This window comes from Chrysemys picta, chromosome 3, assembly GCF_011386835.1.
Source record: "Chrysemys picta bellii isolate R12L10 chromosome 3, ASM1138683v2, whole genome shotgun sequence".
Classification (NCBI taxonomy): Eukaryota; Metazoa; Chordata; order Testudines; family Emydidae; genus Chrysemys; species Chrysemys picta.
Window position 1 is genome coordinate 197156165 of NC_088793.1, and position 14782 is coordinate 197170946.

At 44.3% G+C, this 14782-nt stretch overlaps 2 protein-coding genes across 15 annotated transcripts in view; one reads left to right on the forward strand and one right to left on the reverse strand.

The window, feature by feature from the left end:
- MACROD2 (mono-ADP ribosylhydrolase 2) overlaps positions 1 to 10873 on the reverse strand; it is a 1307214-nt gene extending 1296341 nt beyond the window's left edge. For 8 of the 14 annotated variants that reach the window (XM_042847036.2, XM_042847039.2, XM_042847056.2 and 5 more), the window contains exon 1: positions 10723 to 10873. In XM_042847036.2, coding sequence (XP_042702970.2) covers positions 10723 to 10780 — 58 coding nt within the window. In that variant the 5' untranslated portion in view covers positions 10781 to 10873. Of the gene's footprint in view, positions 1 to 789; positions 1097 to 10722 lie in introns of those variants that run through there. The other 6 variants (XM_065590817.1, XM_065590816.1, XM_065590811.1 and 3 more) reach the window with 3 other exon arrangements.
- The window catches only part of SEL1L2 (SEL1L2 adaptor subunit of SYVN1 ubiquitin ligase), a 68696-nt gene continuing 55040 nt past the window's right edge, over positions 1127 to 14782 (forward strand). Inside the window, exons 1-2 of the mRNA XM_065590810.1 lie at positions 1127 to 2379; positions 14584 to 14633. Of these exons, the coding sequence (XP_065446882.1) occupies positions 2325 to 2379; positions 14584 to 14633 (105 nt within the window). The 5' untranslated portion in view covers positions 1127 to 2324. The remainder of the gene's footprint in view (positions 2380 to 14583; positions 14634 to 14782) is intronic.

Genomic DNA, 14782 nt, shown 5'->3' on the forward strand with positions numbered 1-14782 from the left:
ATGCAAAGGAAGAGAAAGGGACAGAGAACGCAAGGAAAAGGAGAAGTCACAAACAAGGAAAGGGTGATTGTTTGAGAAAGATAGCAGAAATATACCAAAGGAAAGAAAGGAGGCTCGTGGCCAGACTGACACACACAGGGATGGCTGGAGAAGAGAAACACTGGGAGTAAAGACACGTACCCCAGCGAAAGGTGCAGCACACAGAAAAGTGGGGGGATGACCCATAAACAGGGGTGCTAGAACAATGTTTATAGTGGGGGTGCTGCTGATAGAAACCATGGTACTACTTCAAGCCAGGGGGTGGGGAAGCATCTCCAAAACCCCTAGCTCCAGCACCACCGCCCACACATGGTGGAAGAGGAGAGAGAAATTTAAGGCATAAGAGCAACTGGGGAGCTCACACCTCAGAGCCAGTGCGGTAGGGGGGTGGCTCAAAACCCAGGAGAACCATTCACAGAGTACAGCAAGGCAGGTTGAGACCCTGTCCCACTGAGACAGCAGCAGGGGGACGAACAAGGAGACAAAGGGGGAGGAGGAGACTCTGCCCCCCAGCAAGGATAGTGGGGCCAAGGGACCTACCAGCTGCCCCACTGGGCTGAGGAGGGAGGGTTACACTGCCCCTCAGGAGGACGGGGGGGGGGGCACTAGGAAAGTGGGGCAGGACAAGAGGTAGGGCGGATGGGGAGGGAGTACTTCCCCCCCCCCGGGCAGGTAGGGAAAGGGGCTCCCCACCCGGCGGGGAGATAGGGTGCCCTGCCCGGCTGAGACAAGGCTGCGGGGGGCTGGTACCTTTCTCCTCCTTCCAGAGCTTTTTCCGCTTGTTGCCGGGGTACATGGTGCTGTGGCTGGCGGCGGCTTTGAGCTGCACGTTCCCCAGGCTCACCGGAGATGGGGGGAAATCACTGACCCGGCGGCCGTCCCCTGCGTCCCCCTGCACGGCTCGCTCCTGCCCTGCGGCTCACAGCGCCTGTCAACTGGGTCACGCCTCGCTCTAACCCGACACCCCCGCAGCGCCCGCCTCCCTCCCCGCAGCCCGTTGGCTCCGGCAGCCGCCGCTCATCAGCCCCCTCCCCGCCGAGCCGCTTACAGCACCCGGGCTCCAGCGCCGCGGCCGAGGGGAGGGGCCTTAAAGGGACAGGCCCGGGGGCAGCGCCGGGCACACGAGTCGGCTCAGGCCATGGTGGGCTCCCTCGCCGCGGGGTGATTCCCTCCTCGCGGGCAAGGCGTGGGGGAGCCGGGCGGCTCTGAGGAGTCCCCGTCCACCCGGAGGGGGGCAGGGTGGGTCCCCTCTCTGTGCATGGGTGGAGGGAAACACTTGGGTGGCTCCCTCCATGGGGGAGCAGTGAGGAGGTGCCTCTTCTTTGCAGGGAAGGCCAAGGGAGATGCCCTCCCTTTACCCAAGCGCCCTTCTTTATAGGGGGGGGGGACTCCCTTGCTGCCCATAGTCCGGGGGCGCTTGACTGCGATGTGGGGGGTGTCCCCAGAGTACAGTCATCCTCCCCAGCCCCCGGGGACAGGCTTCTTTGCACCGCTGTTTTGTGACTAATCTCGCCCCCTCCCCAATTCGGCCGCATATCTCAGCCCTTTCTCCCACCCCGCTGCCGTCTGTGCTTAGGTGCGACACGTTGCTCCGGGGCGGGCGGAGATGCTGTGTAATATCCTTCACTGGCCTGTTGCTGCGCCCGCAGGTGTGGCTGTGAGTCGGGAGGCTCCTGCCCCTCTTTCACTGAGTCGCGCTCACGTGCCACGGGCGGGAAGAGGCCACAGCAATTGACACACACACACCCCGAGCCCCATGGGAAGCGGCTCTGTGCAGAGCGCCAGCAGGCTGGGCTCTGGGAGGAGGGGGTCCCGCCCAAAACACACCGGGGCGTGTGTTACTGATTGCGTCCCACCCTCACCGGGCAAGGGGCGTCCCTGGCACCACCGCCGTGCCCGCGTGCCCTCAGCCCTTTCGGTTAGAACCCGTGAACTGACATTTCACTTCCGGGTTGAAGGTCAGACGGAACGGAAGGCGGGGATTGGCCGCTAGTTAGGGAACGGTTGCTAAGTAACCGCATCAGGGCCGAGCCTGCGCCGGGGGCGGGCAGGCGGCAGTTTAGCCGGGGTGGGAGTGGATGAGCTCGGACCTTTGAGGTGGCCGCGGCCGGTAGTGCCTGCTGCCCTAGAAGTGGGGCCTGGCCCTGCCCTGGTGTGTGGAAGAGGGGCCTAGGGGGGGAGCCCGTCCCTGCCCTGAAGCCGGGGGCGGGGGCAGGTGTCGGTTGCGGCCCCTGCCCCATGTGGGGTCCCTGGGGGAGAGTTAGAGCAGCAGGAGCTGCTCTGCGATGAAGGCTCTGAGTGTGGCGCTGCTGCTGCTGGCCCTCCTGGTCTCAGTGCACAGTAGGTATCTGACACTGCCCTACAGCGGCTTTCCCCTCCTTAAAGCCGGCGTGAGCAAGCGACGTGATGTGCGAAAACAAGTAGACACTTCCAAAATGACTCATGGTTTTTGGTGCCTCACATCTGGGTGCCCAACTTAAGGCATAGGGTGACCAGATGTCCCCATAGGGACAGTCCCAATATTTGGGGGATTTACTATATAGGCACCTATTATACCCCAACCCTGTCCTGATTTTTTACATTTGCTATCTGGTCACCCTATTAAGGCATCACTCATGGGTTTGTTTTTTCCTGGGGCACCTACTGTTCAGCCCTTGTGAAAAATCAAGCCTGTTCTCTCCACCTGTTGGGCACCTACAATCACTTTTGAAAATTTCTAGCTCTGTGTTTGAAAATACACTTTGTGGTTGGTTAACTTTCAAGTTCTTGTGCATTGAACTATAGTTTCCTACCCTGTGTCATCATTACTGGTAATTAAAATTTGTGAGATTAGTAGTTTAAGATTAATGGAGATATCCTATCTCATAGAACTGGAAGGAACCTTGGGTCACTGAGTCCAGCCCCCTGCTGTCACTAGCAGGACTAAGTACTGATTTTGCCCCTGATCCTTAAGTGGCCCCTTTAAAGGATTGAACTCACAACCCTGAGTTTAGGAGGCCAATGCTGAAACCACTGAGCTATCCCTCCCCCCGAGAGCATATCACTGTCATCACTTTAATAATAATGTGGTGCCTAACCATCCAAGAATTATGTCACTTTCAGAATTTGTCCCACCAAACCCTTTGCAGCCACTGCAAAACAATAGAATGACAGTTGTAAATATATATTATTATTATTTATTATGAAGGGACATTATAATATTGCATTACCATGTTGCACACAACCCAATCTAATCCTCTGTTATAGCTGCTTCCCTTTGTGACATCTGACTTCAGAAATCAATATGACATTGGGGGGGAAAAAAGACGTATAACTATTACCCTCTTTGCACTGCATTTTGCAGGTCACAAATTAGCTTGAGCAATGTCAAATTAAAATTTTATGATCACTCAATTGAGATTTTTGTGTTTGGGACAAGAGTAGTTATTTCATTTTTAAAATAAAATCCTTGCTCTTAGTGTCTGGGCACTTGGGACCCAACTTTTAGATTTTAAAATAGATTTTTATCTAAAATAGAGAATTTAATTTAATTTAAAACACACACTGGACTATAAACTTAACTATATACACACACACACACATAGACATTCCCCTGCACCATTTGCAACCCAATATTGCAGCATGTATTAGTTCATGAGACAAAATATCAGTAGAAAGTGTGTAAAGAAGTGAAACTTTCTACCTGACTTTCAAAGCTGAGAGAAATGAAAAAACAAAACAACAACCAGCAAGCAGACTATATAATATTGTAGTAGTTTAAAAAAATATTTTAGTCAGTCAATCTGTTGTGTTGTTATTGTAATAGGGAAATTTGTTATTTTAAAATACTGATTTTAACCCCTACCTCTGAAATAATTTTGAAAAATGTAATTTAGCCATAATAAATAGGCTGTATATAAACTGTGTTTACTCTTTCCATTTCCTAGTGCAGTAGATGAAGTGAAACATAAAGTTTGTATCAGAGGGGTAGCCGTGTTAGTCTGGATCTGTAAAAGCAGCAAAGAGTCCTGTGGCACCCTTATAGACTAACAGACATATAAGAGCATGAGTTTTCGTGGGTGAATACCCACTTCTTCGGATAAAGTTTGTAGTTACTTTCAGATCAGTTTCACTTTCTAATTCCTGTACTTAACAGTGCTGCCTGCTTAGGTTGCAAACACTGCAAGGAAATATTTAAATCTAAACACACCAAATTTTGTTTCAATTACTTTTATAACAGTAAGGCAAAACTAACTCCTCAATCAAAGGTGCATAGATAAACCCCTGCATCCATACAGAGCCCAACTGACTTCATTTGTACTGTGCTTGGGCTTCATGAATCACATTGAATGATCAAGGCCAATAATTTTAATCCCACAATGAGATGAGTAAAGGTGGATCCCTGTGTAGAACTCCATGGAAGTCAAGAGAGCTACACAGGGAGCAGGGGCCCACACATGCAGACTCAGTTGCAGGCTGAGGGCCTTAATTAGCAAAACAAAATTTATAAATAAAACCTAAATTTTAGGGCAAAAACTATTTGACACTGTCACCTAGATATGCATTCTCATTTTAGTCAAATACATATATTTAGGTCCAATCCTATAAACACTTATGCTTATAAGTAACTTTACTCATTTGAGCAAAATAACTCATTTGCATAAGTGTTTACATGACTCATAGACTCATAGAATATCAGGGTTGGAAGGGACCTCAGGAGGTCATTTAGTCCAGGGGTCTCAAACTCAAATAACCACGAGGGCCGCATGAAGACTAGTGCATTGGCCCGAGGGCTGCATCACTGACACCCACCCCTTGCTGCCCCCGGCCCCGCCCCCACTACACCCCTTCCATGAGGCCCCGCCCCTGCCCTGCCTCTTCCCGCTCCTTCCCTGCCCCCATTCCCACCCCTTCCCCGAAGTCCTCACCCGAACTCTGCCCCCTCCCTGGGGGCAGGAGGGGTGCGGGGTGTGATGGGGGCTCAGGGCAGGGAGTTGAGGTGCAGGAGGTATGCAGTGTATAGCAGGGGGCTCAGGGCAGGGAATTGGGGTGTGGGGTGCAGGAGGGGTGAGGGGTGCAGCAGGGGGTCAGGGTGCAGGGTGCGGCAGGGGGCTCAGGGCAGGGAGTTGGGGTGCAGGAGGGGTGAGGGGTGCAGCAGGGGGTTGGGGTGCAGGGTGTGGCAGGGGGCTCTGGACAGGGGGTTGGGGTGCGGGCTCCGGCCCAGCACCGCTTACCTAGAGCGGCGCCGGCGTGGCAGCACCGCGCACCGTGGCCAGAGCAGGCTCCCTGCCTGCCTGCCCTGGCCCCGCTCCGCTCTGGCCCCTGGCCCTGCTCCACTCCGCTCTCCTGTGCTCCAGGAAGCAGCCAGAGTCCTGGGGGCATGAGGGGGAACGGCACCATGTACTGCTCTTGCTCCTCCAGGTACCTCCCCCAAAGCTCCCATTGGCCGCGGTTCCCCGTTCCAGGCCAATGGGTGCTGCGGGGGGCAGTGCCTGGAAGTGAGAGCATGGAGCCCTCTACTCCCCTTCCTTCCCCCCCCCACCCCTTTGGGCCTGCAGGGACATAGTTCCAGCCACTTCAGGGAGCGGTGCGGGGCTCCCGGTGCCACGGGGTAGGCAGAGGGGCGGGGAGGCGTGTGGGCATGGGGAGCTTGGCGGGCATGTGTTTGAGACCCCTGATCTAGTCCAACCCCCTGCTCAAAGCAGGACCAATCCCCCATGATCAGGCTTCTCTATAATGAAACATTCTGTCAGTCTTGACCAACAACCTAAAAGGTCGTGGACAATTTAGCAAATTTGGACTTTTCCTCTTTTTAAATAATTCATCCAAAATTGTTGAATGTTGTGACAATCTTTATTTTCCCATTTGCTTTTAAGCTGCAAACATGTAGTCTAAAAAGCAAAAATGCAGAAATAAAATAATAAATCACAAAGAAAATATTTTAATGGTATCGAGTCCTCCTATAAGTTCTTCAAAAATGAGCATTATGAGATACTTAAGTGCAGGAAAAAATTGGACATCTTCTGTAAGATGTATAAAATGAATAATTTGCATGTGTGAAAAAGTGTGCAAAATGTGTCTTTAAAAACTAAAACTCAGACATGTTGAAAAACAAAGCTTCACAAGATATTGATATTCAGGGAGCAAAGATGTATCAAGTTGCAAAATCTAAATCAAATTTCTTTGGATACATGTAGCAAATTCTGGTTTTTATTATGCTGTGACAGTAACAAAAGACTGCATTATCCTAGTAAAAGTACAGTTTATCTTCAATGAAACAAGTGTAACAGAAAATAATACCGAGGTCATAAAATGAAGAGAGAAAAAAATCACATGATCAAGTTAATAACTTACTGTGCTAATTATGACTTATTTTAGAGGTATAATGAAAAATTGATTCCACGCTTTCCGCTCCCCCCAGTCCCCCCAAAAAACCCTCATACTGATTACCTTTTAATCTCCAGACCTCTCTCATTATCAAGTCTTTGTTATAAAAAGTTGCAAAAATGACTGTGGGCCTGCTCCAGAGCTGACAGAAATCCATGAAAGACTGACCTTCATAGGGCTTTGGATCAGACACTGTAATAGTTCTAGTCAGTGTAAGAGAAGGTTGTTTATTTGTGCGGGGGGGTGCTGATATACAATACGCTTGCAGTATGTTTAAAACAGGTCATTTGCAATCAAAGCTAAAAGTTGAATCTTTAACTGATAGGTCCTCAATGTCAAACAATTTAGGAATATCCAAATACTGACTATTTGTAGTTTTTTTTTTTTTTTAATTGTAAGTTCTAGCTTATGGTGGACAAGCACATCATCGCTTTTCACAAATGCTCCACTTACGACTTATAGTGCTACATGTCTGTAGAGAAGTATCCTTGATCTGATCAGACTCACTGATATTTTTTTCTTTAAAAATACTGGTTTGATACAAGATGTTGGGAGGGAGTATTCACAGGTTACCTTATCAACCATACAGTAACAAAACAAAACAAGATTTCTCTATGCCAACATAAATTTTAATGCTCAGATTACATTAAGCACACCATATCCAAATTTGCAACTTTTAAAATCCTGATTGCTATTGCATTTGCCTGCAGTCAGTACATCATGTGTTTTTCAGCTTCTGCAGATGTTTATCTTTTTTTCCCCCGAAGAAAAATTACTTTTATGTCTGTAGGATCTAATTGCACAATTTTAGTAATTTTGCTAAAGACTATTTTGCTCATCCTTTTTTTTCCTACATAGGGACATTTTAAACTAACATTTTCAGTTTCCTTATTTTGTGCATTTGACAATACTTTGCATAAAATTTCTGTTTGTTTATATGAAGAAAATTTTCTTTTGTTTGTATGAATTTTTCTACCCAGCAGCAGGGAAGAGAAAAACAGATTGAAAATAGAAAAACATTGGCTATGGGACTCAAGTGTAGTACCTGAAAGTACTTTTAACTCATGTTTTTTTATCTAACTAGATTCAAGTTGATGGTTTTGTTTTAAATCTGCATTTATAAATAAAAATGTAGTAATCAGCTAGCACCTATCGAAATCTAGATATATATTATTGTTCTCCATGGTTGCTGACTGTCACAGCCTTTTGGGGTGGCCTCTTAAGGGGCCTCAACTTCATCTGACTGGCAGCTGGCACCCCTTAGTTTGTTCTTGGTGAGGTCCGTGTTTGAAGCCTCACCTTCCTTTCAGCCTGTCAACCGCTCACTTCCTAGGCATGTCATCTCTTCCAGTTGCCTAGGTGTTTGGAGGCAGCCTGGTGCAGAGTTTTCAGCACCTTGCTACCCAGGCCTTTCTGCCTCACCTTCCTTCTCTGCACTCTTGCTTTACAGCAAGCCCTATTTCTTTTATTGGTTGCAGCAGTGGGTGCCTGCCTCCATGACCGGAAGCTCCAAGCTGCTTGCTTGTAAACAGGAGGGACTCTCCTCCCCGTTCTATGTTCAGTATGGGGCTTGGTAGACCCCATTACATATCTGCCTCGCAAGACTGAAGCCCTGCCTTGGCTAGCATAGGCTACCTCCCTGGACAGAAAAATTGGTGTTGTGATGCAAATTTCCTGCTCAGTGATGTATCTGAAAGGTATATGGTTGTAGCAACAAGTACCATCTTATGTCTGGTTTGTTTCTTTCATCACATTCAGCCAACATAAGGGAGCATCATGATCTGTAACTAGTGTGAACTTGTTTCCTAGGAGGTAGTACCACAGGCTCTCGATTGCCGATTTGGCAGCCAAGCACTCTTTTGCTATCACTGAGTACACTTTCCCACAGGGGGAAGAGTTTCCAGCTGATAAATGGTCACTAATTATGTGTTCCTCATTTTCTGGATGCCCAACTTGAGACCTGGGACCTGATTTGCAATGCTGAGCATTCACAGCTGCAACTGAAGTCTGTGGAGCTGTGCCTTGAACATGTAAGAGCTATATAATACCAAGTATACTGAAAAATCAGGTCCTAGATGTATTTTATTGGGCACCCAAAATTAGTGGAAACTTTTTATCTTAATCTCTGTGCCACAGCTCCCCATCTGTAAAATGGAGGTAGTACCACCCCCTCACCTCACAGGGGTATTGTGAAAATAAATTCATTAAAACTTGTGAAGTACTCAGATGCTATAGTGATAACTGTCATACAAAAGCCCATAAGGAAATTAATAATTCTGTTTTCAGAGCAGGGTTTGAATAGCATGTAGGAAGTAAGGCATGGGTCACACTTTGAATTATGAAAACAAAACAAAATACTGAAAAGCTCATTATTAAGTGAACACCATCTATTCTGTGCACTGAATAAGGCAGAAGTTACATATTGCCCCTCTGACATGGTTAATTACCATCCTTTACCTTATGCATGTTGGTTCAATCAAAACATCTCTATCCATCATCTTTATCTTTAGGAGGGGTCAGTGTGTCCCGGTATCATCTTTGGCGAGTGTGTTTACAACATAACCTTGTATTGGGGGTGTTCTGGAATGTGGGGGGTTATGTGAATACTTAGTTCATGTATCGGATAGCAAACCTACAGGCATCTGCTTTGTAACGGGGCCTGATTTTTTCTCATAGCCTGACTCTTGTTAACTTTGTTTATATGAGTAGGGCAAAAAAGGAGGAGAAAAAAAGAGCTGAGGTGGATGACCAGGTGACCTGTTTTGCCTAGGAATCAGAACAAAGGATGGAGGAGGGGCCCTTTGGGTGTGATATAGTATGGGTTGCTGGAAGCAAGATTCTCTTCTGTACTGGAGACAAAGAGGGGGTCTGGGCTCAGGACTGACCCAGGTGGACGATGCTATAGTTTTCTATTCTTGATGCTAACTAAGACCTTTCTGCACTGTGTTCCAGACATCTAATAAACCCTTCTGTTTTTACAATACTGTCTGAGAGTCACTCCAGTCTAAAGAGGTTGAGGATACATTGCTCCTTTGGGTGTGCAAGTCTCCCTCAGGTGGCCAATGTGAGGGAAACTCACAGTGTGAAACGGGTGCTGAAGGCTCCAAAGTTCATACTTAGGAGGCGGTGAAGCCTAGGGGCTTACTCCAGTGAAAGAATATGACCGTAAGGGGGTTAACACTCTAACGGTGTCCTCCCAGAGACTATTCCAGAGCCATGCGAGAACACTAGACCTGTGGAGCTATGATAACTTTACATTTTTAAGGACTCCTGAGATACTTTACCATCTTTGGGGCTTTACACCCAGGCCACAAAGAGATGTCATTTTGTGGGTGAGCAACACCACCAGCGGTATTGCTCTTAGCCAGTCATCTTTTGCCAGTCATCTGACCATGCTAGGCAGCAATGCTTCTCCAGAAAATGGAAAATCACAGAGAAGATCTTCTGGGTCTAGTTTTACCCAACCAGCCCATCCTCCATCTTTGGGGAGGCAGCATATTGGACTTTCATATCAAGAACAACACACCAATTGTGAATGGTTTCAACCCAGTCTCAATTCAGGGACAGGCAGTCTTGCTTCTACAGTGCTTGGGAAAGAACTACAGACAGATGGGTTCTAAGCATTGTGGAATCATGTTATGCCATACAGTTTCTTTCCATCCTGCCTTCCCATCTCTTTTCAGGGATGCCTCTCACAGACCACTGCTTCTTCAGCAGGTCCAGAATTTGCGTGCTCTATGAGCTACAGAGGAGGTTCCTCCTTTTCACTGGGGAAAGGGATTCTACTCTCGGTACCTCCTAATCCCCAAGTCCAAGGAAGAGGTGAGACCTATCCTTGATTTCCACAGTCTCAACAAATACATCAAGTATATGAGATTCCACATGGTTACCCTGGCAACTATTCTTCCCCCATCAAATCACAACTCGTCTGTTGCTCTCAATCTTCAGGATGCCTATTTCTGGGTGGTTTTCCCAGGCCACAGGAAATTTCTGAGATTCCTTGTTGCCAGTCAACACTATCAGTAAAAGCCATGCATCTTTACCAAATGCATGACTGGTAGTAGCCTGTCTCAGAAGGAGGGGAATTCATGTCTTCCCCTGAATAGATGATTGGCTAATGAGAGGCAGATCTGAGGAATAAATCCTCAGTCATGTCCACTTCACTGTGGACTTCTTTCATTGATTGGAGTTGCTTTTGAACAAAGCAAAGTCAGCATTGACTCCAACTCAAAAAATTGAGTGCACTGGGGCCCCTACAAGTCTCTATGAATTCAAAGGTCTTTCTCTGACATGAGCAATTCCAGTTGAGTTACTTACCTGTATTGTAACTGCTGTTCTTTGAGATGTGGGTGCAGACATGCATTCCATTCTCCATTCTCCATCCTCAGAGCTTTCAGCCGTGGATTCCAGTGCGAAGGAACTGAGGGGTTTTGGGGCGCCGCTGCCCTTATATAGCCATGGGAGGGACTACAAGGGCCAAAGGGTGGGCGCTGCTTCAATGGATACTGCTAAGCAAAGTTCTCTGGCTTCAGTTTGCTGGGTGTCTGCATGCCTGAGCTGAATACTTCTCAAAGAGCAACAGTTACAATATAGATAAATAACCATCTTTCTGTAAGAAAGTTGTCACTGTTTAACAGGGGGAGGGATAGCTCAGTGGTTTGAGCATTGGCCTGCTAAATCCACAGTTGTAAGTTCAATCCTTGAGGGGACCACTTAGAGACATGGGGCAAAATCTGTACTTGGTACTGCTAGTGAAGGCAGAGGGCTGGACTTGATGACCTTTTAGGATCCCTTCCAGTTCTGAGATATGTATATCTCCATATATTATATTATATTATTATTAAAGAGAAGGAAATTTAAAAGTTATTCATTTCTCAGTCAAAACAAAGTATTACTAGAAGTTGCCACCATAAAAACATTTTTAAATAGTATGCTTGTGAAGTACAGATTCCCTGTAAAATTTAATTCCAAAAGTTATATGCTAAATGAGTTGTGTAGTACTCTACTTTTAATATTTCACTTTAAAAAAATAGTACTTAAGTATTTATAAAATGTAATTAAATCTGTTAAATTTGCATTAAATGCTACAAAAAGGAAGAAAGCTGTTAGTTTTATACTGCATGATAAATGACTGTAGTGCCCCATTTTCCCCCTTGCATTTACATGTATCACAATTATAAAACACAAATTGTAAGGTAAAGACACAATTCCAATTAGATACTAGCAACTAGTTTTTAGAGAAAGTTTTTTTTTAGCCACACACAAGGATTTATATTATGTAATGTAACTGAACATTTAGTTTTAACTTTGAGTTGTGTTGACAGTACCCATTCAAAGATTGAAATTTCAAATTATTTCCTCCAATTTTGCCCTAATTTAAAAGAAAGTAACCGTTTTTTTGCTCAGACCAGAATTTTGAAAGTTTGAAGAGTATAATTAAAGTTATCAGTTCTGAGTCTGTAATGAAAAGTGTTTTAATTTGTGACACTACCGCTGTAAAAGAGATATACAAAAATTTTAAATAGGTTTACAACTTGTTTAAATAACAATAATAAAAGTAATATTTTAACAAAGTATTTTTGGCCCAAATTCGGAATCAAGATCTGCTTCTGTGGACCCCTGATTGATTTCAATGGGACTCTGTGCAGGCACAAAGTCCATGCTAAAGAATTCCAATGTAGAACAGTGCTCTTAAATAGTAAGCATAAGATATTTACTTCTGACTGTTTAACTAGTATTTCTATCATGTTGGAAAACCAGTTTATATTCACTCTGTTTAGGGTTCGACACTGCTAGTGTCACAAATATTAGCTTTTAGTAACATGGATACCTTCAGATATTAAATTTAATATTAATTTAAAACTTAATGTACATCTCACTTATTTATGCTGAGAATTACATTTTACCTTTTGAACTTTCAAACTTCTGGGTGCAGTTTTCATGTAATGAAATTATGCCTAGTGGCAAATGGTATTGAGCATTAGTTAGCTACAATCCTTTGATCATTTATTCTGCTGTTAACAAATATGTATAATGTGCTGCTTTGCTTGTCATGGGCAAATAAAATAAAGCTTTAGGCAGGTAATTACAAGTTTAGCTGGTTGATTAGTTTAGTTGGTAGTTTTGTAACTGAAGAATAAAATAAGGAAATACAGTCACATATTCCCTTGGCTTCACTGGTTTTAATCCATTTGGTCAGGCAAATAAACTTTGGTCCATCAAATAATATAATAATTCACCTGCCAGACAAAGAAAAGTGTGTTGGTATATTTGCTCATGTAGCTTACTATAAAGATGCCATTTTATGTTAAGTCATATGTCCAATACCACAAATTACACTTAGCTGCAATGCCCATTTCTAGGCACACTAGCAAATAGGGGAATAAAGCATAAATTCAGTAAGGATGGAATAATTATAAAGCTTTTTTCTAGAGAGAAGTCTAAGCGGCTTATCTTTCAGTTAAGAAGATTAATAATTGTATTTTCAAGTTTTTTAGGTGCTAACCTGTGTTTACTTAGCTTTTATCAGATACCTACCATTAATGTCAGTGAATAAGTTTTCAGAGTCTAAGGGCCTGTCTATAAATTGTAATTTCTACTGTTTAGGTAGGAGACCTTGTCGACAGGTCAGTCTTGCAGTGTAAATGGGAATGAACCATATTTTCAGATATTTTTCAAAAATACCTCAGCTAAATAATCTTAGCTAGATATTGGGGCAGTTAGGGAAGTCATTTATAGATTTTTTTTTTAAATTAAGAATTCATATCCAATAAATGGTGTGCATTGGTATGTAACTATGATGTATTGTTACCTAAGGTTATCTAAACCCAAAGCTGTGGTAATTAATCTCTGTTTTCCAGATGGTGTCAGGAAATAAATCAGTGGGGAACACGGCACATCTGTCTGATAAATGATTGGTACACCCAAGAGTGCTTCTACCCAAAAATCCTTGTTTTTATTTAGTACAAAGCATACATCTAAAATAGAAATAGTCTTAGGACACCCCAAAAATAGTTACGCCAAGTCTGAGGTGGTATCAAACGACAACAGCAGGGTTCCGGTGGCCAGCCTCTCTCCTAGCTGCTGGGGAGTTTGTCAGTGACTCCTTTTTTAACAAACAAACAGCCAAAAAAACCTTCTCCAAAGCAAACTCTAACTAAACTCTCTATAGATTTTCTCAGAACAAAGCACATAACTCATAATAACCCCTACTAGACTAAATTTCCCTAGCAATAACCAATAATAATTCATTCTTCTTCTTCTTCTTCTAAGCAAAGTAGCCTCAGTAAAATCTTACGAACACTGGCACCCAGAACCAAGATCAGTTTTCCACACTCCCCACCGCTTCTCATGAATCTGTCCTTTCACTTTATCTATCTTAGTTAGTAAAACTGCAGTTTGCAGCTGTTAGTTCTGTCTGAGCCAAGGCCAGGTTTCTCCTGACACTGTAGTTTTCTCCTTTCCAGCTTATGGGGGCTAAGTGCACAAGATGGCTGTGGGTTATACCAAATCCAGTTCTCTCATAACACTATCACCTTTATACTTTTCCTTTCTTCCCCTATCTTATAGTGTGTTGTATCTTTTTTTCTACAGAGTTTATCACAGTGGGGACCCATTCCTCATAGAAAAATATTAGAAATGTAAAGGTCAGACAGTTTTCCTAAAAAAAAATACAGGATTTTTTCAACATTGCTGAAGTAGCTGCATGATTGTTTTTCAGGTTATTTGCAGGTGGTAGCACTGCAGGCTAACCACAGAGGGGCAATTCAGTTCATGCTTACTAATGTAGGGAGCTGCAGAGATGACATCCATTATTCCAGCCCAGGAGCTGGAAGAGCTGTCATGGAGTCCTGCAGAATTACACTATACTTAAATTTACCTCCTAACCTGTGGTAAAGGTAATCTCCTCCTACTGTGGTCCCTGCATCAAGCCTGGAAGCCTTTGTAACTCAAGCTCTTTAGAAGGGATCTGTGATGTGCATTCACAGTTGAATTTCATCTCTGACATTGTCCATATATTCTAACTAGGGTCCTATATTCTAATATGTTAGAATTATCTGCAAAGACTCAGTTAAAGAATAGCAAAATTTGTCTCTATTTGCAAGAGTATATTCAGTTTGATCAGAAATTAAAGTTATAACAAAAAATAGATGTTCTGATGGCTTTTGTTATTTTCAGAAACAGAAAAAAGGTTTGAAAACCAGAAGGAAAAAAATGTTTCAAAACAGGTAAGTACGTTTCAAGGTGGAGTTTGTGGGTTGTTTGCTTGGGGGTTTCCTCCCAAACTAACTATGCTGTATAGTAATCATGAAATATGGACATTGTCTATTATTCTTTTAATCAGTGTAAAATGTTGCTTTAAATAAGGAATTTACAC